The sequence below is a fragment of the Heterodontus francisci genome, chromosome 5, assembly GCF_036365525.1.
Source record: "Heterodontus francisci isolate sHetFra1 chromosome 5, sHetFra1.hap1, whole genome shotgun sequence".
Classification (NCBI taxonomy): Eukaryota; Metazoa; Chordata; class Chondrichthyes; order Heterodontiformes; family Heterodontidae; genus Heterodontus; species Heterodontus francisci.
The window spans coordinates 146,017,979-146,043,706 of NC_090375.1; the positions used below are offsets into that span (position 1 = coordinate 146,017,979).

At 41.3% G+C, this 25,728-nt stretch overlaps 1 protein-coding gene across 4 annotated transcripts in view; it reads right to left on the reverse strand.

Moving 5' to 3' along the window:
- taf2 (TAF2 RNA polymerase II, TATA box binding protein (TBP)-associated factor) overlaps positions 1-25,728 on the reverse strand; it is a 152,615-nt gene that overhangs the window by 90,166 nt on the left and 36,721 nt on the right. For all 4 annotated transcript variants that reach the window (XM_068032198.1, XM_068032200.1, XM_068032199.1 and 1 more), the window contains 4 exons: positions 22,004-22,145; positions 21,004-21,235; positions 5,396-5,580; positions 2,527-2,640 (listed from right to left, as the gene is read on the reverse strand). In XM_068032198.1, the coding sequence (XP_067888299.1) occupies positions 2,527-2,640; positions 5,396-5,580; positions 21,004-21,235; positions 22,004-22,145 (673 nt within the window). The remainder of the gene's footprint in view (positions 1-2,526; positions 2,641-5,395; positions 5,581-21,003; positions 21,236-22,003; positions 22,146-25,728) is intronic.

Sequence of the window (25,728 nt, forward strand, 5' to 3'; positions counted from 1 at the left end):
GCGTTAACTGTTTCTCTCTGAATCACGGAATCGTTAGTGCAGGAGGCGGCGAATCAGTCCATCGTGTCTGCACCGGCTCTCCTAATGAGCATTTCACCTAGTGCCACTCCCCCGCCTTCTCCCTGTAACCCTGCATATTCTTCCTTTTCATATAACTAACTCCCTTTTGGAACCTGCCGCCACCACACTCTCAGGCAGTGCATTCCAGACCTTAACCACACACTGTGAGAAAAAGTTTTGCCTCATGTCGTTTTTGCCTCTTTTATCAATTACTTTAAATCTGTGCCCTCTCTTTCACGAGTGGGAACAGTTTCTCCTTATCTACTTTGTCCAGATCCCTCATGATTTTGAATACCTCTATCAAATCTCCTCTCAGTCTTCTCTTCTCCAAGGAAAACAGTCTCAACTTTTCCAATCTATCTTCAAAACTGAAGTTCCTCATCCCTAGAATCATTCTCGTGAATCTTTTTTGCACTTTCTCTAAGCTTTCACATCCTTCCTAAAGAACGGTGCCCAGAAGTGGACGCAATACTCCAGCTGAGGCCGAACTAGTGTCTTATACAAGTTCAACATAATCTCCCTGCGCTTGTACTCTATGCCCCTATTAATAAAACCCAAGATACTGTATGCTTTATTAACTGCTCTCTCAATCGGTCCTGCCACCTTCAATGACTTATGCACAGACACCTAGGTCCCTCTGCTCCTACACCCATTTAGAACTGTACCCTTTATTTTGCATTGTCTCTCCATATTCTTCCTACCAAAATGTATCACTTCACATTTCTCCGCATTGAACTTCATCTGCCACCTGTCTGACCATTCCACCAACTTGTCTACGTCCTTTTGAAGTTCTATACTATCCTCTTCACAGTTCACAATGCTTCCAAGTTTTGTATCATCTACAAACTTTGAAATTGTGTACTGTACACCAAGGTCTAAGTCATTAATGTATATAAGGAAAAGCAAGGGTCCCAACAGTGACCCCTGGGGAACTCCACTACAAACCCTCCTGCAGCCCGAAAAAGCATCCATTAACCACTACTCTTTGTTTCCTGTCACTCAGCCAATTCCATATCCATGTTGCTACAACATTGCTCACAAATCTGTCGTGCAGCACAGTATCAAACACCTTTTGGAAGTTCATGTACACCACATCAACTGCATTGCCCTCACCAACCCTCTCTGTTAACCTGTTCAAAAAACTCCAGCAAGTTAGTTAAACATAATTTTCCCTTAAGAAATCCATGCTGGCTTTCTTTAATTAACCTGCATTTGTCCATGTGACTATTAATTTTGTCCCGAATTATTCTTTCTAGAATTTTCCCCACCAAAGTTAAACTGACTGGCCTATAGTTGCTGGGCTTATCTTTACACCCTTGTTCAAAAAAGAGTGTTAACGTTTGCAATTCTCCAGTCCGCTGGCACCACCCGAGTCGAAGGAAGACTGAAAAATTATGGCCAGCGCCCCCACAATTTCCACTATCACTTCCCTCATTATCCTTGGATGCATCTCATCTGGTCCTGGTGCCTTATTCAATTTAAGTACAAACAACCTATCCAATACCTCCTCATCAATTTTAAACCCTTCTAGTGTCTGAATTACCTCCTCTTTCACCATTGCCTGGGTTGCATCTTCTTCCTTAGTAAGGACCGATGCAAAGTATTCATTTAATACCTCAGCTAAGCCCTCTGCTTCCATGCGCAATTCCCTTTTTGGTCCCTAATCAGCCCCACTCCTCCTTTTACCAGCCATTTACTATTTACATGTCTGTAGAAAACGTTGGGAAAACTGCACAAATGCTGCCTGACCTGCTGAGCATTCCAGCATTTCCTGTTTTTGTTTTAAAAAGAGATTGCAATCGGCATTAGTTCAGCCTTATAGTGCAAAATAAATAAAGTCTCCAAGAACATAATAGAATTTAGTGCATTACTTTGAATACATGTTTATTACTACTTTCAAATGTCGTGAATCCAAATCTGAATCTTAATACTTAATTAAGAAGGAACTTGCAATTATATAGTTCCTTTTACAATCTCAAAATGTCCCAAGTGCACAACAGCCAGTTACTTTTAAAGCACAGTCACTGTGGTGTAAGCAAATATGACCACCAATTTGCATGCCGGAAGCGAGATAAATGACCAGTTCATCTGATGTTGGTGGTGTTGGTTGAAGGATAAGTTTTGGCGAAAAGTGCAATGTCGTCATTGCATTCAGGCAGACGTGGTCTCAATTTAACGTCTCTCCCTTCAGCATTGTAGCATTCCCTTGGTACTACATTGAAGCATCACCTTAACTGTGCATTTAAGCTTATAAAGGGGCTTGAATCCATAAAATTCTGTCACGGAGCCAACAGTATCATCAACTAAATCATGCTGACATTGATAATTTCAGACAGTGTGTTCATTGTAATTTTTTTTATAAACATTGTGAAATTTTCATAGAGCTGGAGTAGTCTATACAAAACTATCAATGTGGTAAATTTACAAAGGTACATGTCCTTGGCTCCCACCATGTTATATACTCACCAAGACATTCTGGAAATGAAACAGCCAAAGAACTGCTGAGCCAAAGCTTGTGCTAAACATCGTCTGGTAAGTGGCGTCTGATCTATAATCATGGCACTGTGCAGGAGGTTTGTGCTAAATGAAAGATGAGAAAATTGAACTAAGGTTTCAGGCAAGCAAGACATTTTATTTAGTCAAAACAAATACTGTGGTCCAAAGGTGACAGAAATTCTGTTCAAATGTTAACAACATTAACTCTGTATTTCGTCAACTGATGGTATCACTAGAAGCATGTAGCTTGCCAGCCCTTTCATATTCATGCTTTAAACTCCCACTGCACAGTAATCACATAACAATTGGCAGTTGTTTTACATTTGCAAATTCAATGTTTTGAAAGAAATATTCCATTAGTCAACTATATCTTAAAGTTAAGAACAAACGCATTGGGACTTTTCAGTTCTTAAAGACTACAAACAACTAAGAACCGGAAATGAATACAAAATGTTTTAAAGTGTTCAAAATCTAGGAACAGTATTTCGTGAACTATTAATTTGGAAGGGGAATTTTGATCTATTGTCTATTATCTTTTTGCGAGTGTACAGTGCACTAAAAGTACTTAACAGATGTTTCCTTATTTTTATTTATTTATTTATTTATAGATACAGCACTGAAACAGGCCCTTCGGCCCACCGAGTCTGTGCCGACCATCAACCACCCATTTATACTAACCCTACACTAATCCCACATTCCTACCACATCCCCACCTGTACCTATATTCCCCTACCACCTACCTATACTAGGGGCAATTTATAATGGCCAATTTACCTATCAACTTGCAAGTCTTTTGGTGGTGGGAGGAAACCGGAGCAGACACAGGGAGAACTTGCAAACTCCACACAGGCAGTGCCCAGAATTGAACCCGGGTCGCTGGAGCTGTGAGGCTGCGGTGCTAACCACTGCGCCACTGTGCTGCAGTAATGTCATTAGCCAATTGAACTTTAATTATGATTTTGTTCTTATATTTAACTGATAGCGATTTTCCTGTCTTCTTTATGCTTTCCCTATGCCATACATCATCTCCTAGCCAAGAAGCTGAAGAAAAACAAAATCTTCTCTTTTCTGCTTTTCAGGAGTTGGCCAATAGCATTTCCGTAATAGCATGCTATCTAAATTTAAGCTGGTCTTCCCTATGTGAAACAGCCCAACATAGCTCCATTTTGTGGCTCAAACTGCTAATCAATAAAAGGCTGGAGCCGACCACATCTAATGGCTTAACTGACATTTGAGCCACTGGGGGAGCCAAATGCTTGTTGAGATTATCAAGTGACTGCTGCAGTTGAGCGATAAAGACCATGAGGCCCCAGATTCTAAGTTAAGTTTGTCTGATCTCGGCCATGTCAACACCTGGCTTCTGCATCAGATGGAAGGATTAAGGGAAAAAGGGCTGCTGTTCATCGTTTGGAATGCTTACAGTGACCACCACTGTAGATGTCAGTTGAAATCAGGATATGCGTAAGAATAGTGACCACCTGGGTGAGGTACACATGGAACTGTTAACAGCGTCAAGAGACAAATGGGGTGAAGAAAATTAGGGGGAACAAAGATGAAAAAAAAAACTATGTTCTGAGACTATTATATTATTATTGAGACAGAGCTGAATCTGCATCTTGCTATATGTGACCTAGACATATCAGTACTACCAAATGAGTTAACATAAGTCAAAACTTTTTTTTTAAAACAAAAATGATTGCTTAGTTTTATTTCTAAGTGTTATAACTTCAACGCACTTTACTGAATTATAAATTCAGAGATTCATTTCTTAAACTAGAGGTCAAAATAAAGTTCTAGAATTTTTTAAAAATCTAGGCTCTAATGTGCAAACATGAAGCTTTCGTTTGGAAGCTTCAAAACACTCGCCAGGACTTCTCCTGGAACGGAAACACCCCGAGTCAGACCACAATATTACTATATTAATCATCACTGCACATTTAATTAGATGGTTTGAATGTAATCTTCTACTTTAAGAAACATGAGAACAACATTAATTGCTGGTATAGGGAGGTAGAATGGTTCTTTCTTCCATTCAAAAAGGCAGGAATCTAACCTCAGACTTGGCTCCCATTCAAGTTTAACTGACAAAGTTTTACAAGCAGACTTACCCTGATGGCTCAATGCATTAAACACTGTATACTGTTGTATTGAGCCTACAGAGAAGAAAGATCACAGGTTCAGTCTGTAATAGGTGTTCAGTTAGCTGATCACAATTGAGACAGTGGGCAAGCACTACAACTGCTTCAGTACCCTGCGGGTAGGAAAGCAGAGGAAAAATGGCCAGGGTTCCTGCTCCTAATTACTATCCAGTGACTCTGACAAAGTGCTTGTGTGGTCATCAGGCAAATACATGGTCACACTCCGATGCCCCTCACTCTCTAATGGTTTTCTAATTCTAAATCTAATGCTTTAACCCAGGCTGTTGAGCCTGGTAGTGCTCCTGCATTATCAAAGATCAGCTAATTTAGCACGAAGTGTGGATTGAACCTGTGATCTTCCAGGAAAAATGGCTGTTTTACTGGAGTGTGCCTTTACCAAGAACAGCACTAGGTGAGTTCTATGTTCCATTTAAAACTCCAATCTGCTTCCTTAACTGGCAAACAGTAGTTTAAAAAATATTTTCTTCTTTCCAGTTTTCTCAGCAACATGCATCATAACCCAGTCTAAACAGGCAAACACTCTGTTTATAAGCTTCTGCCAATTCCATTTGAACAAGCAACTAACAAATGTTTGAAAGCAGCCAGAAAATCTCACTCTGAGTAGCCCTCACTATGGGGAATGTCTACCGTTTAGTCAACACCTCCTCCAGAAGAGAAGGATTTTCCCAATAGAGACTCACCTTAAAATACTCATAGATGCATATGAAGCTACTTCTATATAGGCTTCATCAACAAATACTGTCTTATAATAGGCATAGGGGTATCGGCAGGTCAGAATCTCTTCATAAAACTCAAAAATCTCATGAAGAAAGGATGTGGTGTGTTTGAGGAGTGGTAACAGTTGGGGTAAGCAGAAATGTGTCACCTGGAAAGCATGACATCAAAATGTGAAACAGACACAGTCTCATTTCAATAAAATAACATTTTTGGATTAAAACAAAATCAGAAATACTATAATAAAAGCAAAATACTGCAGATGCTGGAAATTTGAAATAAAAACAGAAAGTGCTGGAAATACTCAGGTCAGGCAGCATCAGTGGAGAGAGAAGCAGAGTTAACGTTTCAAACTTGAGACGTTAACTCTGCTTCTCTCTCCACAGATGCTGCCTGACCTGCTGAGTATTTCCAGCACTTTGTTTTTATTTCAGTAATCTATATTTATTTTTGCCCCACGTACAACTTCCATTGCAAGAAATTCATTCAATCCGATTCACAATTTTAGTTAAATGGAACATTTATTGTGCTTGGTCAGTCCTAGATCAGACTACAAAAAATAATTTTCAAGCTTTCAAAATATGCATGGCCTTTCTTTTGTATTAAACACAATTTCATGCAGTCTTCTAACAAATTATGTTCTGAAGTAGAATTGCATTAGTCGCTTGGTAGTACAGAACTTTCTGAAAAGAGAGACATGCTGTTGAAGCTGTTCATCTTGCACTCATCAGGACAGACGCAAGAATGCCAAATTTCAAAGGGAGCAACAATTTACACTGCATAAGAAAATGATGCTGATTGGTTGAGGCGTTTCCATGGAGAATGCACCAGCGAACAATTACCCCCACACTTTGTTTAATTCAAAAAAGGCCTAACACTTGGACATGTTCTTTTTGCCTGCAGAGGGCAGGTCCCTGCATATGAATATATGTAACTTCTAGCAAGCGTAATGAACCCATATTGCAAGCCTGGCTGATAATCTTAAACTGGTTGTTAGTGTAATTCATAGCAGACTCGGGAGTGTTCAGTAAGTGCTGCCGAATCGCAGAATCACATCAAATGTTAGACATTGTGTCCTGAGTTTTGCAAGTACCTGCTAGTTGAGTATGGTCAGTACATTGCCTACTGCGAACAGCTGAAGGGACATGCTGTTTGATACACTCTGCCAGTCGTTAGGACGTACGGCCTACATACCTGGCATTGCACCAGCACTAGAATTCATATACCACATTACCCATTTGCATGGTAGGCAGAACTTCTTTTTGGCTTGACGGCAGCATCCCGTCAGTGGAAAATACGTGTTGCTACTGCATAGTAACAGTGTGAAACGGCTAGCTTCACCTGTTGCTCAAAATTTTTGGAGATACCTTACCCTTCCAGGGTAATTTAAGGTAGAATGGCCACTTTTCTTGTCCGAAAGTGGCAGCCTCAGGCCCATTCGTGAGTATGCACGATACACAACAATCTGACTGGGGTAGCCATTCTCCTGCAGGATAGTTTTGATGCGCCCTATTTTGGCATCAACCTTGCATGGTGAGCAAATGACTCAGGGCCCTATTTACGAGATTACCGATAAGGCCAATCTTATAGCACGTGGACATGTAGGAATCCCAACTAGGATATTGGCCAGTGAAAGTAGGCTTGTGGTAGAGAGTAGTAGAGAACCCATTAGCAGATATCTCATTAAGCATTGATTTTGGGATCAGAGTCAGACTCACAATGTGGCTCACTTACACTTGCTAGAAGCTACATACATTCATATGCAGGGACTTGTCCTCTTCGGGCAAAAGGAACTTATCCAGGCATTGCACCTTTTTGTATTATACAAAGCGTGGGGGATAATAGTTCCCTGGTGCATTCTCCATGGCAAGGTCTTGACCAGTCGACTTACCAGCCAATCAGCACCCTTTTCTCATGCAGTATAAATTATTGCTCCCTTTGAAATTTGGCATTCTTGTGTCTGTTCTGATGACTGCAAGAGGAAAAGCTTCAACAGCGTGGCTCTTTTCTCAGCAATAGAATTACATTATATAGAACACTTCTTAATTTATAGCTTTGTTAAAATACTGCATCATAAAATGAGAAATGTTCTTTTAGGATACAAAATTTAAAAGATTTGATATAGAAAAAGTGTAGAAGTGCCAGTTTTGAAAGTCTATAACTGACTAATTATTTCCAAATGTTTCCGTTTAGTCTTAGAGAAAATAGTTTACATGATAAATTAATTAATAATGTGAGTTCTGAAGAAGGGTCACTGACCTGAAACGTTAACTCTGCTTCTCTCTCCACAGATGCTGCCAGACCTGCTGAGTGTTTCCAGCATTTCTTTTTTTTTATTACATGATAAATTACTACCTTTACAGAAAGGTAACAAATTCTGAAGCATCACATAAAATGCACTGTCTAAATGTTAATCAGTGTTTGAGGTCTTCAGTTTAATCCCCCATATTTCAATCTAAATTCCCCTTACTCATTGCTTCTTGCTGCCCCCATGTGTAGCTCTCAATTACAGCACTTTTAAATTACAATTTACAACTTTGAAAAAGAACAAATTCCTTTATTGTCTTTATATATAGGCCAATCATTTCTCAGCAAGTAACCAAATCACATTTAGGAGGAAGACACATTTTCTGCAATATGGGCAATATGATCAGCACATTCTGATCTAGAGTCGTTAAAATATATGGTGCTCCATGTTGGACTAGTTAACACTAACAGATTTCAGTAGATTAAAATTACTATTTCTGTTAACAAAATTTATGTTCAGTCCAGTTTCAAATACATGAATGGCAACATTTTAAGTATTGAATAAATATGAACTAAAATAACAGTAAAGATTTATGAAGCAATGCAATTCACAATTTTTCCAACATGCAAAGATCAACAGCAAAAGTCATGTACAAACTCAACTATTAGGGTTATTACATAAACAACATCAATAAACAAAATGAATACATTGTGCTCTCATGCAGCATGCTAATTAATGCAAAGACTTTTATCACCACCACAAAGTTCTCCTTAAAATTCAATTTGTTTTCCTTGAGCAGGAGCCTAGTTCCACAGATGGCATAGCAGTTCATACATATATGAAACTAATTATTTCCACTAATCTGAAGGGCTATGTAAATAGTGAAAATACATAAAACAAATTTTCACAAAGCTACAGCAGGGGATCTAAACCTTTCACGTTAAGTCGCAAAGTATTTTATGCTGCTGCACTTTACTTATGATCAATTATGACAAAACTGATGGAAGACATTACCGTAAAAGTAGCACTTTAAATGTAACGCACTAAATAAAGATAAATCTGAGATTACACAGCAGCACCTGGCTGGTAATTATTTTTTCAATAAAAACAAACAGCATCATGCAAACTCACCAAATGGCCACTTTAGCTTATTATGCCAGCATTACATCACAGGCACCATTAGAATAGCCATTCTCCCATAATCTCTCCAGTTTGCTACATCTTTCAAAAGGCTTTGTAAACCTACTTTGCCAATGTTTTGGCCAACTCCCCTAAACCTTCTCAGTTCAATGCCGAGCATCTGTTCTCAACTGTATCAAGCACTTTGGAAGGTTGTATTGTCTTGAAGATGCTCTATGAATGCAAGTTTTACAAACTATTAAAAACATTTACAGGACAGAAACAGGCCATTTATCCCATCAGGTCCATGCCAGTGTTTCATGCTTCATACAAGTCCCCTCCCCACGCTTCTTCATTTAACCCCATCAACATATCCTACTATTTCCTTTCTCCCTTGTGCTTACCTACCTTTAAAGCCTGACTCAGGTATAAAATTAAAAGACGACCCGGGCCCAACCCGGCAACACAGCCAACCCGAACCGGGCCCAAGTCCTTTAGTTTTTTTTCGCACCCGACCCGACCTGAATATCCTTCATCCGTTCCGGCAGCAGGCTATTCCTGCAGCTGGAGTTGGGGGAATCATGGGTAAGCCTGATCCTGTGACTTCCCGGAAGCAGCACTGTCCAGCCTGACCCGACCCCGAATGCTGGACTCGGAATTTCAACCCAACCTGACCCAAACCTGACACATGTAGTTGCATCTAGTCAGGTTTTGGTCGGGTCACCAGGCTTTACCTACCTTCCCTTAAATGCATCCTTGCTATTTCACCTCAACTATCACTTGTGGTAGCGAGTTCCACATTCTAACCACTGTCCAGTAAAGATGTTCCTCCTGAATTCCCTATTGAATTATGAGAGATTTTTTTTTTTTTTATTCGTTTCACAGAATGTGGGCATCGCTGGCAAGGCCAGTATTCGTTGCCCATCCTAATTGGCCTTGTGAAAGTGGTGGTGATCTGCCCTCTTGAACCGTTGCAATCCATCCTGTTATGAAAGTGCTTCCATTTTTTAATATTTTGCGAGGACTTGTGTTTAAAAATTGTGGAAATGGATTCATTTGAAAGACTGAAGAGATTCTACACATGTTGGACTTCGTTTCTTTTTAAATAAAAGGTCACTGGAAGGACATGAGATTGTACTTAAAAGCAAACCCTTACTGGATGTCATGTCTTAAGCTAAGTAAACAGCAAGAGCCCTGGTGACTAGGGAATTGCTTAGGGAAATGACATGTCAAGATTTTCGGTGGTCAAGAGTTGGTTTCATTTTGGATATTACTTAGAGCGAGTTGAGGGAAAGCCTGCTAAGAAAGACACCACCAGCTCATCCTTTTCCCACATCTTTGAGAAACCCGGAGAATCCAGTGTGATAGCTGAAACCCCTGATGCTGCACTTCTGCTGAAAGCCAACCAGACTAATCCCCGATGTTGCTGGAAGAGAACTGCTCCAAAAAGATCCCAATGACAGCTGTCTGCAAGGATCTGGACGCCAGAGTAAAAGGAGAACATCGCACATATTATTCTTTTTTCCTTCAGGAATTAACAAGTACTTAGACAAAGTTTTTTTTTTGTCCTTTTTGTAAAAAGATCTCTGCAGAGAAAAACCTCTATTTTTCTTCAACCAGTGCATTTGTATTGGGTTAATTAGAACCATAGAAAAATTATTGCACAGAAGGAGGCCATTCAGCCAGTTGTGTCCATGCCAGGAACTTTCATAATTCAACCTGTGTATTAATAAGCTTTGCATCTTAATTGAAGTCTTGTTTACAAAATTTTGTTTATTAAAGAAACCTGATTGGTGGAATTTATTCTGAAATAAAATGAGTATATAATTGGGCGCGTCAGTAAATTTAAATATATGTTGTGACCCATGGAGAAGTGGAACTAGAGAAAGACAGTGCACTCCTCTAGCCTTGGTTGTAAGATAGAATTAGGGGCTCTGTGCGAAATAACCCAAAGCCGACAACATGCAATTATAAGTGGGGTAATAATAATTGAAAAGGGAAAAAGGAAATCACTAGCTTTCTTGTGTACTAGAGTAAAGTTCACACTACTGGAATGGCCTTATCAGTTGCTACGACCTTTCTGGAGAGGGAGGATTTATCTGAGTGATTTGCAAATCTTAACCAAGGCTAGGCTAAAAGCACTGGCAGAAAAGTTGAAGTTAGAATTAAAACCAGGAGCTAAGAAAGCAAACATAATTGAGGTGCTCAGCATTTGAAATGGCAATCCAGATGGCAATTCAGTTGAATTAGCTAGAATTCAGTTGCAGATGAAACAGCCTGAACAAGAAAGAGATTTGATAACGAAGACACTTGAACTGGAAAGAGAAGCATTTCAAAGAGAAGAAAAGGAAAAAGACAGGGCATTTCAAAAGTAAAGAGAGGCAGGAGAAAGAAAGGGCATTTCAAAGGGAGCAAGCAGACTGTCAGAAGAAAGAAAAGAGAAAGAGAAGAAAGGGAACAAGGACATTCCAATTAATAAAAGGTAGAGCTAAAACAAAAGGGTGGCCTGATGAAAATTCAGGGGGAAAGATCTGACTCCAACCTGGGACACAGTGCAAGCCCTTCCAAAGTTTGAGGAAAGAGACACAGAGGCATTTTTCATTTCTTTTCAAAAGATAGCTAAACATATGAGGTGGCCGAAAGAAAACTGGACACTGTTCATGCAAACCAGGTTGACAGGTAGAGTTCATGAAGTTTATGCTATGTTTTACGAGGCTTCTGTAGATTATGAGATGGCAAAAAAGGCTATTCTCACTGCATATGAGTTAGTCCCTGAAGGTTACAGGCAGAAATTTCAGAACCTCCGGAAACAGCCTGGGCAAACATATAGATTTTGAGGGTAAAGCAAATTAACTTTGATTGTTGGATGAGGGCACTAAAGGTAGAGGCCACAAATGAGACCCTTAGGGAAATAATTATCCTGGAAGAATTTAAAACTTCACTCCCGCCATTAGTAAGAACGTATTGTGACAGAAAGCACACCTGCCAAAATGATATATTAATTTCGTCATATGGAACATTATTTTTGAACTGTTACCGGACTTGAAATAACTTATTTAAAAAGACCACAACAGTGGCTGAAAACATGGCTGCATAGTTGCATTCTAAAAGACAGTCGCATTCAGACGACTATGGGAGTATTTCCTGATTCAATTAGCCAGATGGATTTTGTCAATCACGATGATCAAGAGACATTGCGAGTTATTGAGCCAGCATTCTACCCCACCCCCCCCCCCCACCTCCCACCCCCACTCACTGAGCGTGTCTGTTAAGCTTGAAGGAATCCACAAATCTCGCAGGCGAGACTGCTCTAAACAAGGAGCTAGTCACAGGACTAACCTGCTGGCCAACCTGGTGTTTTTTGAATTGTGCCTGACACAGAACAGTTTGGGAACAGACTGCAATCGAACTTCAAAAAGACAGCATCTCTCTCTCTCTCACGCCAAGTTACAGGGACCAACGGAAGTAACTAAGCCTCAAGACAGAAGACCAGCAAAACAAGTTTGAAAGTGTGCATTGGTCCCCCAAGAACTGCAAGACTTAACTTCAAACAAAGACTTCACATCCAACTCAAAACCAGTAACTGAATTTCCATCTACGACTTCAAACCTTCCCCACCTTTTAGTTCTTTCTGCCCCCCCGTCTCTATTTGTGTGTGTGTTTATCACGTACGCATGCTAGCGTGGTCACGTCGCATATTTTTAGTAGTTTTAACTGAATTAGAGTTTTAAGGTTAATAAACTTAAATTAGAGAGCAGTGAGCAGGGACTCGCTGAGGGAAAGCTAAAAACACGGTGTTTTAAAAAACTAAACGCCGTTACAGCCAAACCAGGAAAAGGCTGAGATGGGAGCCCTAGATCCCGTGCTCACCTGGGCGTAACACTATTTAGAGAACCAGAAGGTTTCAACAGCCAGACAGGCAGCTGAAATCACTGATGATTATGAGCTTGTTTACAAGCCCAAACCCTTTTTCCGTCACCCCAACAAACCCGAGAAGGACAGAAGGTGGGAAGGTGAAAGGAAGGCAAGGAGCTGGGGACAAGAAGGGACAGCTGGGAACGCCCTGGGATCTCCTCTTCAGGCCAGACAGGAAGATGCGGAGGGCGAAAGTGAGGTCCGATTGTTACCATTGTCACAAGATGGAACACCTTCATACAGAATGCTGGAAGTTGCGAGGTAAACCCATGGGACTAATTGGGGTACACAATGCAGAGAAAGGGGCCCTGACAGAGTACAACACAGCAAACTGTAGCTCTGACTGCAACTGTAAGGCCAAGAGAGTTATAGGGAATTCTTTTCAAAAGGAAAAGTAACTCCTTATCCCTCAAGTGAGGCAGATAACCCTATGGTTATACTTAGGGATACAGGAGCCACCCAAACTCATGCTGGGTAAAGGCATAACTTTTCCAGAGTCCACTGAATGCAAGATTTTAGTGAATGGATCGGCAGGGAGTATGTACCCATACCTTTGTATCGGGTGCATCTGGAGTGTGACCTAATGTTTGGAACGGTAACCATAGGAGTTGTCCAAAGTTTGCCGGTAGATAGAGTTGGCCTACTCCTGGGGAATGATTTGGCCGTAGCAAAGTTAGTAGATTCTCCAGTAGTCACGGAAAGGCCAAGTGAAATCAAAGAGACAGAGTAGTTGTAGGAAAAGGTTACAGGAATTTTTCCTTCACCCGAGCAATGGCTAAACAAGTTCCATGGTCAGAAGTCAAATTGGCACCACAAACAGATAGCCAAATATCTGAAATTCTCTTTGCAGATTTGGATAATCCAAAGGAAATATTCAATAAGACTTCTCTGATCAAGGCTCAGCAAGCCAATTCAAAGTTAATAAAGTGGCACAATCGTCTCTAACTGAAGCTGAAGCAAAGGGAGTTCTGGAAGGATACTGTATTCAAAATGGGATTCTGATGAGGAAGTGGACACCTCCTCACAGACCTGCGGATAAAGAATAGATTGTAATTAACCAGATAATCATACCGCCCAAGTATCACTGGGAAATATTAAAGATAGAGCATGAAATTCCTATAGCGGGGCATGTGGGGATCTGGAAAATTCAATCACATATAAGTCAACATTTTTACTGGCCAGCTCTTTACCAGGTCTTGGTGCAGTTTTGTAAAACGTGCCAGATTGTGGGAAAACCGCAACCTGCCATAAAACCAGCACCTCTAATTCCCATACCAGTTTTTGGGGAACCATTTAGTAGGGTGTTGGTAGACTGTGTGGGACCTTTACCGAAAACAAAAGTGGAATATCAAAATATACTCACTATTATGGATATGGCTACTCGGTTCCCAGAGGCCAGTCACTTGAGAACAATTTCTGCTAAGGTTGCAGTAGAAAAGTTAATTCAGTTCTTCCCTAGATATGAATTACCGATTGAGATCCAGTCGGATCAAGGTTCCAATTTTGTGTCTCGAATTTTTCAGGAAGTTGAGTAATCGGGGTATAACAGTTAAAAAGTCTTCAGCCTACCACCCAGACACAAGGGGCTTTAGAACAGTACCATCAGACCCTCAAAACGATGATCAGGACATATCAATATACCCATGATTGGGATAAAGGGCTGGAATTTCTTATGTTTGCAACAAGGGATTCACCTAATGAGTCTACAAGATGCACTGCAGCAATGCACCAAGTCTCCTTAGACAGCACCTTCCAAACCTGCGACCTCTACCAACTGGAAGGACAAGGGCAGTAAATACATGGAAACACCACCACCTGCAAGTTCCCCTCCAAGTCACACATCATCCTGACTTGGAACTATACCGCCGTTCCTTCACTGTCGCTGGGTCAAAATCCTGGAACTCCCTCCCTAACAGCACTGTGGGTATACCTACCCCAAATGGACTGCAGCGGTTCAAGAAGGCAGCTCACCACCACCTTCTCAAGGGCAATTAGGAATGGGCAATAAATGCTGGCCTGGCCAGTGTCGCCCACATCCCATGAATGAATTTTTAAAAAGTCTACCGGTTTTAGTCTTTTTGAATTAGCTTATGGATATGAAAGAGGTCCTCCAAAACTAATCAAAGAAAAGTTTTTACAACAGAGGGACAAATCCTCCGTGTTAGATTATGCATCAGTGTTCCGTGAACAGCTCACGAGAGCCTGTAAAGTGGCTCAGGACCACCGAAAAGCTTTCCAAACAACCATGAAGAAATGGGCAGACAAGCAAGCCAACACCCGAATATTTCAACCAGGGATGAGGTGTTAGTATTACTGCCTTTACAGGGTGAACCGCTGAAAACATGGTTCAGTGGACCATAGAGAGTACTCAAAAGGATTGGTACAGTAAGTTATTTGATTGACACCCTAGATCGCCAAAACAGGATCGGCTGTGTCACATCAATATATTGAAACAATATCACTGCCGGAGGAGGATCAGCAAGTATAGGTATGACAGGTAGTAGGGACAGTGAAAGATGAAAGGTACAGTGAGGATGAGGCAGGAGGAGGCCTAGACGATTCTCAAATTGAACCGCCTACTACCCATTTAGCTAATGCTGAATTGTTAGGGAGATTAGACACTATGCTTTCATATTCAGATGCAGAACAATGAGGAGACCTAACAAGGCTACTCACAGCATTTAAAGGAGCCTGTAGGGATAAACCAGGATGTACATCCTTAGCCATACATGATGTGGATGTAGGAGAATCCTCCCCTATAAAACAGCATCCTTATTGCTTAAGTCCACAGAAACAGGCCCAGGTGAAAGTAGAAATCCAATACATGTAGGAAAACTGCCTCATTGAACCCATTCAAAGCAGCGGGAGTTCCCCAGTCGTGTTAATGCCCAAGCCTGATGGCTCAACTAGATTTTGCATAGACTACAGAAAGGTTAAAGTAGTAACAAAGGCAGACTCCTACCCAATTCCTTGCTTCGAAGACTGTATTGACAGAATTGGTAAGAATTTTTCTTACAAAAATAGATTTGTTAAAGGGATACTGGCAAGTTCCTTTAACACCCCAAGCTAAAGAAATACAGGCCTTTGTCACACCAGACGGTCTTTTCCAATGCCAAGTGATACAATTCGGGTAAAAAATGTCCCAGCAACTTTTCAGAGACTACTGAACCAAGTGGTAGCCAGTGTTCCTAACTGTGTGGATTACCTTGATGATGTGCACTTGGAAGGACCACTTGGAACAATTAGAAGCTCGGTTTAGAAAATTACAGCCAGCTGATTTGGTGGTAAACCTTGCGAAAAGTGAATCTGCAAAAGCGCGGGTAACCTACCGAGGGCATATAGTAGGGCAAGGACAAGTGTGCCAAGAACAGCAAAAGTACAAGCATTGGTGGAGGTCCCTGCCCCCAAGACTAAACGAGAAATCATGAGGTTTTTGTGGATGTGTGGTTTCTACCCCAAGCTTGTGCCAAATTTTAGTACTATAGCTGCTCCACTGACAGATTTGCTACAAAAAAAGAAAGCCAAGATCATGTGGTCAGGAGCGTGCCAAGCATCTTTTGAAAGGCTGAAAGCCATTTTGATCAATGAACCAGTGCTGGCTGCCCCAAATATAACCAAGCCAATTGATGCCAGTAGCCTGGGGGTCAGAGCAGTCCTGTTACAAGATGATGAATCGGGCATAGAAAGGTCAGTGGGATAACTTTCCAAAAAGCTAAATCAACACCAAAAGAGATACTCAACAGTGGAAAAAGAAACCCTGGGCTTACTACTAGCTCTTAAACGCTTTGAAGTATATGTCTGCTACAACTACAGAGAGACACTGTATATAGGGATCATAAACCCCTAGCGTTTGTGGAAAAATACAAAAACCAAAATGCCAAACTATTTTGTTGGAGTTTACTATTGCAGCCCCATCACTTAATGGTTATCCAACTGGCGGAAAACTAATGTGATTGCTGATGCTTTGTCTAGAATTTAACTTTGCTTCGAGCTATCGGAGTACAAGATGGTACAAAGCAGAAATGTATTAGTGACAGGTAAACAGTGACTAAGAATGAGTGTGTGAATGTATTTTAATTGTTTTTCATCTTGATCTTTTTCCACTCCTTGTAATGAAACATATTTAAAAATGGCATTTCCATTTTTTTATATTCCTGAGGACTCGTGTTTTAAAATTGTGGAAATGGATTCCTTTGGAGGACTGAAGTGATTCCATAGATACTGGACTTTTTTTTTTAAATAAAGGGTCTCTGGAAGGACTGAAACTTTATTTAAAAACATTCACTAGAAGTCACATGCCTTCAGCTAAGTAAACAGCAGGTGCCTTCTGACTATGGAAGTTATTCACAAAGAAGTGATATGTCAAGTTTCATGGTGCTCAAGAGTTGGTTTCTCTTTGGATATTGTTTTGAGTCAGTTGGGTTTGCAGCCTGATAAGAGAAACAACCAGCTCATCCTTTCTCCTCCTCGCTGAGAAACTGAGAATCCAATGTGTGATAGCTGAAACCCCGGATGCCGCATTTCTCCTGGAAAGTCTGCTAGACTAATCTCTGACATCGCCTGAAGAGAACTGCTCTAAAAAGATCCCAGTGACAGTCATCTACGCGTATTTGGGACGCCAGAAAAAGGACAACTGAAACCATTCCATATCTTACCCTTTCCTTCAAGAATGAACAAGTTTTTGTCTTTTGTTTGCAAAAATATCTCTGCAGAGAAAACGTCTTTTTTCTTGTGTGTGTGTGTTGAGCTAAAGGGAACTTTCATATTTCAACAAGTGTGTTAATAAGCTTTGCATCTTTATTGAAAACGTCTTGTTTTATAATAAATTTATTATAAATAGTATATAACTGAAACATTTAAATACATGTTGTGAACCGTGGAGAGGTGGAAGTAGAAAAAGACAGTGCACTCCTCCAGCCTCAGTCGTAACAATCTGGTGCAGGTACACCCACAGTGCTGTCAGGGAGGGAGTTCAAGGATTTTGACCCAGCGACAGTGAAGGAAACGGCGATATATTTCCAAGTCAGGGTGATGTGTGGCTGGGAGGAGAACTTGGAAATGGTGGTGTTCCCACGTGTCTGCTGCCCTTGTCCTTCTAGGTGTAGAGGTTGCAGGTTTGGAAGGTGCTGTCGAAGGAGGCATGGTGGTTTGCTGCAGTGCATCTTGTATATGGTACACACAGCAGCCACTGTGCGTCGGTGGTGGAGGGAGTGAATATTTAAGGTGATGGATGGGGTGCCAATCAAGTGGGCTGTTTTGTCCTGGATAGTTTCAAGCATCCTGAGTGTTGCTAGAACCGCGTTCATGCAGGTAAGTGGAGATTATTCCATCACACTCCTGACTTGTGCCTTGTAGATGGTGGACATGCTTTGGTGAGACAGGAGGTGGTTTACTCGCCATAGAATTCCCAGCCCCTGATCTCTTTTAGCCACAGCATTTATGTGGCTACTCCAGTTTAGTCTCTGGTCAAAGATAACACCCAGGATGTTGATACTGGGGGAATTCAGCGATGGTAATGCCACTGAATGTCATGGGGAGATGGTTGGATTCTCTCTTGTTGGAGATGGTCATTGCCTGGCACTTGTGTGGAGCAGATGTTACTTGCCACTTATCAGCCCAAGCCTGAATGCTGTCCAGGTCTTGCTGCATATGGGCACAAACTGCTCCAGTATCTGAGGAGTTGCAAATGGTACTGAACATAATACAATCATCAGCAAACATCCCCACTTCTGACCTTATGATTGAAGGAAGGTCACTGATGAAACAGTTGAAAATGGTTGGGCCTAGGACACTACCCTGAGGAACTCCTGCAGTGATGTCCTGGAGCTCAGATGATTGACCTCCAACAACCACAACCACCTTCCTTTGTGCTAGGTATGACTCCAACCAGCGTAGAATTTTCCCCTTGATTCTCATTGACTTCAATTTGGCTAAGGCTCCTTGATGCCACACTCAGTCAAATGCTGCCTTGATATCTAGGGCAATCACTCTCACCTCACCTCAAGTTCAGCTCTTTTGTCCATGTTTGGACCAAGGCTGTAATGAGGTCATGAGCCCATGGCAGAATCCAAACTGAGCATCAGTGAGCAGGTTGTTGCTGTTCAAGTGGCGCTTGACAGCATTGTTGACAACATCTTTCATCACTTTGCTGATGATCGAGAATAGACTGATGGGACAGTAACTGGCCAGATTGGATTTGTCCTACTTCTTGTGGACAGGACATACTTGCGCAATTTTTCCACATTGTTGGGTAGATGCCAGTGTCGTAGCTGCACTGGAACAGCTTGGCTAGGGGTACGGCTATTTCTGCAGCACAAGTCTTCAGTACTACAGCCGGGATGCCGTCAGAACCCATAGCCTTTGCAGTATCCAGTGCTTTCAGCGGTTTCTTGATAACACATGGAGTGAATCGAATTGGTTGAAGACTGGCATCTGAGATGCCGGGGACCTCAGGAGGTGGCCGAGATGGGTCATCCACTTTGCAGTTCTGGCTGAAGATGGTTACAAATACTTCAGCCTTTTTTTTTTGCACCAACATGCTGGGCTCCCCCAGCATTGAGGATGGGGATATTTGTGGACGTTCCTCCTCCTGTCAGCTGTATAATTGTCCACCACCATTCACAACCAGATGTGGCAGGACTGCACAACTTTGATCTGATCTGCTGGTTGTGGGATTGCTTAGCTCTGTCTATTGCATGCTGCTTCTGCTGTTTGGCATGCAAGTAGTCTTGTGTTGTCGCTTCACCAGGTTGACCCCTCATTTTGAGGCAGGCCTGGTGCTGCTCCTGGCATGCTCTCCTGCACTCTTCATTGAACCAAGGTTGATCCTTTGGCTTGATGGTAATAGTAGAATGAGGGATATGTCGGGTTATAGATTGTGGTTGAATACAATTCTGCTGATGGTCCACAGCACCTCATGGATGCCCAGTTTTGAGCTGCCAGATCTGTTCTGAATCGATTCCATTTAGCACACACAACACGATGGAGGGTATCCTCAGTGTGAAGCCAGGACTTTGTTTCCACAAGAATTGTGCGCTGGTCACTCCTACCAATGCTGTCCTGGACAGTTGCAGCTGCAACAGGTAGATTGTTGAGGATAAGGTCTAGTAGGTTTTTCCCTCTTGTTGGTACCCTCACCACCTGCCTTGGGCTAAGTCTAGCAGATATATCCTTCAGGACTCCGCCAGTTCGGTCAGCAGTGGTGCTATCAGGCTACTCTTGATGGATGTTGAAGTCTCCCACCCTCAAGTCAAATTCGCCCATTTTACTTACACAGACCAAAACCAGACACAAGCTGCAAGTCCTATATGCAAGTTGCAGCCCATTCCTAGAGGATAGAAATCTGCAGTACCAAAGTGCCCACACCTGAATTAATTGGTAGCTCTCCCGAGAAGCTACAAGAAATGGAAAGGCGGAGGGACAGATCACACTAATGCACTAAGAGGTACTCTCCTGCAGTTGAGGCGAAGTACAGAGAACTTTACACTGCATCTGACCTCTACACCTAACCTATGAGATACTTAATGTGACTGGGTGCCCCAAATAAAATACTTTGTACTCCCCAGCACTGATATCAGACACCATCAAATCCACAAAAATTCAATGCCCCTCTCCGATTTTCAAGAAAAATGCTGGACATTAAAAAGATAGTGTTTAACTACACCTATTTCCTAAAAACTATCAGAGTAGGGCTTAAGATAATGGCATTAGGAGTAAAATAATTTAGAAATATATCCTGTGACGCCCATAGGAAAACGCAGGACAAAAATACCATTTCAACTGCCCAGGCTGATCACAGTATCAAGAAAATTTCTTATCTGATACCTCACAACCCTCTACCAAATTTTTCACCAACTCTCAATTTGGTGATAACAATCCATCAGCCCCACTGCCTGCCTTTGCAATCACTTCCATAAATTCAATAGTCTGGGGAAAGCAGTTAAATATAAACTGTCTTTTTACCTTGCTTCTAATTTATTTCCTCTTGTTCTGACTATGTTAAATATTTTTACGTTTACCTTGTTAGTAATTTTCAAGGCAGAACCAGATATTTGCTGCTGCAGCTTAATGAATGCACTTAAGTTTCCCATGTCAACTTATATTCACTTTATAAATGTTACATATCACAACTTAAACCATCCATGCAATTGCCACATTACAGAAGTACCTAAAATATCGAGAAATAAGAACAGTTAATATGCAAGTGATCTCTGAGCTTTAAATATAGAAAATTGGGAGTTTCAAGATTTTTATTCCTAACAGTTAGACCAAACATGGTTCAGTTCTACTTACCTCATGCATGTAAGGATCAACCAGTATTTCAAAGGGGCCCACAGCAAGTGAAATGTTTGGTGCTGCTGTTGGGATGGTTAACATGTAGTGAAAAGTTTTTTTTCTCATGTCATGGGTATAAACAGATTCCACCAAATCTCCATTGGAAACTGCCACCATGGCAGCATCAACCGTGAACTCCAATTTCCATGTGCAAAGTTCAGAGTAAGAGTCAACACAGGGAAACCAAAATCTACAAAGTAAAAACAAATTGCATAACCAGTCAAAATTCTTGCAGATTCTTCTATCCTCCAACTGGCTCAAATACTGAAATTTATTCAACACAAACCTATGTTTCACCTGCAATTTTCTCTCCTTTCTAAGGATCCTAAATAATAGCATCTATTGAATACTGATATCACTCAATGTAACTCAGATCATGAATTGAGTGCAGCCTGACATGAGCCTGTTCCAGCATGGCATGGTAAAACGCAGCCCCACTGTGCTGCAGCAACAATCATTTGTTGCGATTTACTGAATTATAACTATTTAAGTGTACATTTTAAAGCAAAGAAGGTTAACGGGAGATTTAATAGAGGTGGTCGAAATCATCCAGGGTTTTGAGGAGAGTTAAAATCGAGAAATCTTTTTTCCAGGGATAGAAGGGCCAGTAATCGAAGGACACGGGTTTAAGGGAACTTGCAGAAGCAGCAGAGGAGAATGAATGAGTTATTATAATCTGGAATGCACTGCCTGAAAGGGTGGCGGAAGCAGATTCAATTATAACTTCCAGAAGGGAATTGGATAAACACTTGAACTGGAAAATTTTGCAGGCCTATGGGGATAGGGCAGGGGAATGGACTAATTGGATAGCTCTTCTCAAGAGCCAGCACAGGCATGATAGGCCAAATGGCGTCCTTCTGTGCTGTATCATTCTATCATTCTAGTAATAATTAGACAAGCTTTAAAAAATGTGTATAAGTATTAAAAAGAATTTATTCTAAAGCATTTAGTTACTCACCTGGTAGAATTTTCATACCCAAACGAGAAGACATGTGCACCTCGCTCAGCCATGCTGCCTTCCATATTGGGCACGACAAAATGAAGCCCTCCCTTTGGCTGGTCCAAGGAAAATTCTATATATACCTTCAAGACTTTCATCTCTAATAATGGCAACCAGAAAAATAATGACAGCACATTTCTGAAGTATTGTGTATTGCAAGCTTCCAGCACAATGAACAAAAACTTTTACATATTGCACTGATTGATCACTTGCTGGGTTATGCGATTTTGAAGTATAGTGCACACTTGTGATATTGGACTGCTAATCTGACCTGTCACTTTACGTCACAGCTCAGACACTGCATGTAGGAAAGTAATCTGAATAATAAACACCTGAGATCAATCAGAAGCCAATTGCTATTTGGACACTTCTCTACATTGACAGCTGTCTGAGTCGGTTCCTTGAGGAAGAGGCCAGACAATCTAGTCCCAAAAAAAAAGCAAGCAATTTCTAGCTTCCTTTCTCCATTAGTATACTGACCAGGTCAAAATCCTGGATTTCTTTTCTTTGACATTGATTGGCAAGGACAATCAGGGCTAAGAAGACACTCTAGTGCCTTTGACAATTCACATGTTTTCAAGTGCCATGGGACTGTGTGCATTCCAAATGATTGCCTTTGGTTCTTTATACTTAAAAAAAAAAGTAACAGAAATTTGTGGCACAAAATCTGATGGTCAGGAAATGCATACTAAACATGTTATTTGAATGTATTAGCGTATCTCCTGTGGCATGGTTCATAGTACATCAGAAGAAAATGCTGTTTTATAATGACAGGAGCATTATACCATATATTCTTCTGTGTTTAGCAAAACTGTGCCCCTTTAAAGGAGAAGAAAATTTCAATTGCTAGTAAGTAAACATGGAATAAATAAAAAGTTAAAATGCTATTCAGGCTGCATGTCAAAACCCTGCCGCATCCTTTATTTGGCAAGGCCAATTAAGAGACTGCAAACATTCTGATCTGTTCCCAGATAGTTTTGTTGAACATTACAAATGGCTGCATTTATTTCTGTATGCTTTTACATGTGACACAGAGCCTTAAGCTTGACATTTAAGCTGTGACAGACAGTAAACTGGAGACCTGATGTATGAGAAATGGAAAAATGTGATGGAGGAAAGCACATTATATGTACCATTTTATTATATATACAATGGATGGTAGGACCTTAGGAAGTACAGATCGTCAGAGGGAACTGGGTGTACTTGTCCACATATCACTGAAGGCAACAGCACAGGGAAATAAAGTGGTTTGGAAGGCATATGGATACATGCCTTTGTTAGCTGAGGCATAGAATATAGGAGCAGGGTTAGTTAGGCCACAGCTGGAGTACTGTGCACAGTTCTGGGCACCACAGTATAGGAAGGATGTGACTGCACTGGAGAGGGTGCAGAGGAGATTCACCAGGATGTTGCCTGGGGTGGAGCGTTTAAGCTAAGAGAGAATGGACAGCCTAGGGTTATTTTCCTTAGAGCAGAGAAGGCTGAGGGGGGACATGATTGAGGTATACAAAATTACAAGGGGCATTGATAGGTTAGATAGGAGGAAACTTTTTCCCTTAGCAGAGGGGTCAATAACCAGGGGGCATAGATTTAAGGTAAGGGGCAGGAGGTTTAGAGGGGATTTGAGAAAAAAATTTTTCACCCAGAGGATGGTTGGAATCTGGAACACACTGCCTGAAGAGGTGGTAGAGGCAGGAACCCTCAACATTTAAGTAGTATTTAGATGAGCACTGGAAACGCCATTGCATACAAAGCTACAGTCCAAGTGCTGGAAAATGTGATTAGAACAGTTAGGTGCTTGATGGCTGACATAGACACGATGGGCCAAAGGGCCTGTTTCTGTGCTGTATAACTCTATGACTCCATACAAGCAGCTTTCCTGTGGAATTGCTCACTTAGATGTTCTGTCATACAATACAAAATATTATAAAGGCTATTGTCAGCCTTGGCTCAGTTGGGAGCACTCTCACCTGAGTCAGAAGGCTGTGGGTACAAGCCCCACTCCAGAGACTTGAATCACAAAAATCTAGGCTGACACGTCAGTGCAGTACTAAGGGAGTGCTGCACTGTCTGAGGTGCTGTCTTTCACATGGGATGTTAAACTGAAACCCTGTCTGCACTCTCAGGTAGAAGTAAAAGATCCCATGGCACTATTTCGAAGAGGAGCAGGACAGAGTTATTCCCTGTGCCCTCGCCAATATTTATTCATAGTCACTAAAAAAAAATCTTATCACATGGTTGTTTGTGGGAGCTTGCTGTACACAAATTGTCTGCCGCTTTTCCTACATTACAACAGTGTAAAACACTTCAAAAGTACTTCATTGGCTGTAAAGCCCTTTGGGACAACCTGAAGTAGTGAAGGAGCTATATAAATGCAAGTCTTTCTTTTATTGATTAAGCCAGATTGCATCTTGGTAATGTTATCACATTAGGGGATTATTGCAAATGTCTTGGAGATCAAGTTCTAAAATGCTGTCCATCTTTACACAGAAACTATAAATCAGTGATCTTGATAATTATTGCAATATGTTCCATTACCAACATACTCAATATTTATCATCCTTTTTAAACGCCAGGACAAACAGAACAATAAACAAAAGATGCCAAACTAGAGGTAAAAACTTGACATTCAGAAACTTGTGAAGGGGTGGGGACATTGCACTTAGTAGCATAGGGTGGGGAGGCAGATCTGGTGCTAGTTAAAACTAGGGTCGAGGTTCTCTTGCTTAACAGCACTCTGTTGGAGATCCTAAGGTTCTGTAGCACTGGAGAACATCTTAAGGTTTAGCAGTACAAGTTAAGGTGTCATTAGGTTTGGAAGCTTTGTGGTAGTGATTGTGATGTCGAGGTTTGCAGCACTGGTGGAGGGGGCGAGGAAGAATAGAACCTTGGGTTTTGCAGCAGAGCTGCATAGGTGGGAGGGGACAGAGAAAACAAAAAAGAGAGTCCCGGTGATCGACAGCAATGGGAAGTGAACCTTTGAGCTCAGGACCATAGTAGAGGGGTACTGCAGTTTGGCAACACTGCAAAAGGGTCTGGAAATAAAGCCACAAAAAGAATCACACCATTCACATCCCCAGAATATCCAAAGCACCCTTTACAGTCTCAGGACAGCTCACAGCACTTCACAACCAATGAATTACTTTTGATGTGCAGCCGTGTAATTATATAGGCAAATGCTACAACCAAATTGCATGAAATTTGCTGGAAACATACCGACCAAGACAAGAGCACCACAATTTACATGTCTCAATTTAATGAATCACGTCTTGTTCAGTATGGCAATGAATTGTCAGCCTAGATTATGTGCCTAATTTTGGGGAGTGGACTTGAAGCCAAAAGCATTTCACTCAAATGGGTGTGTTCTACCAATTGAGCCAAGCTGATACAGAATTATACAGTATGGAAGGAAGCCATTCTGCCCATTGTGTGTTGATTCTTTGAAAAAGCTTTCCTTTTCTACTCCATTACTCTTTCTTCATAGTCCTGCAAATTTCTCCTTTTCACGTCCCTTTTGAAAGTTACTACTGAGTCTGCTTAGAACACCCTTTCAGGCAGTGCATTTCAGATCAAAACAACTCAATGTAAAACAACCTCTCTTCATTTCCCCACTACCCCCGCCCCCCCCACTGCCAAATATTTTAAATCTGTTCAAGACATTAAAGACATACAGCCTCATTTGT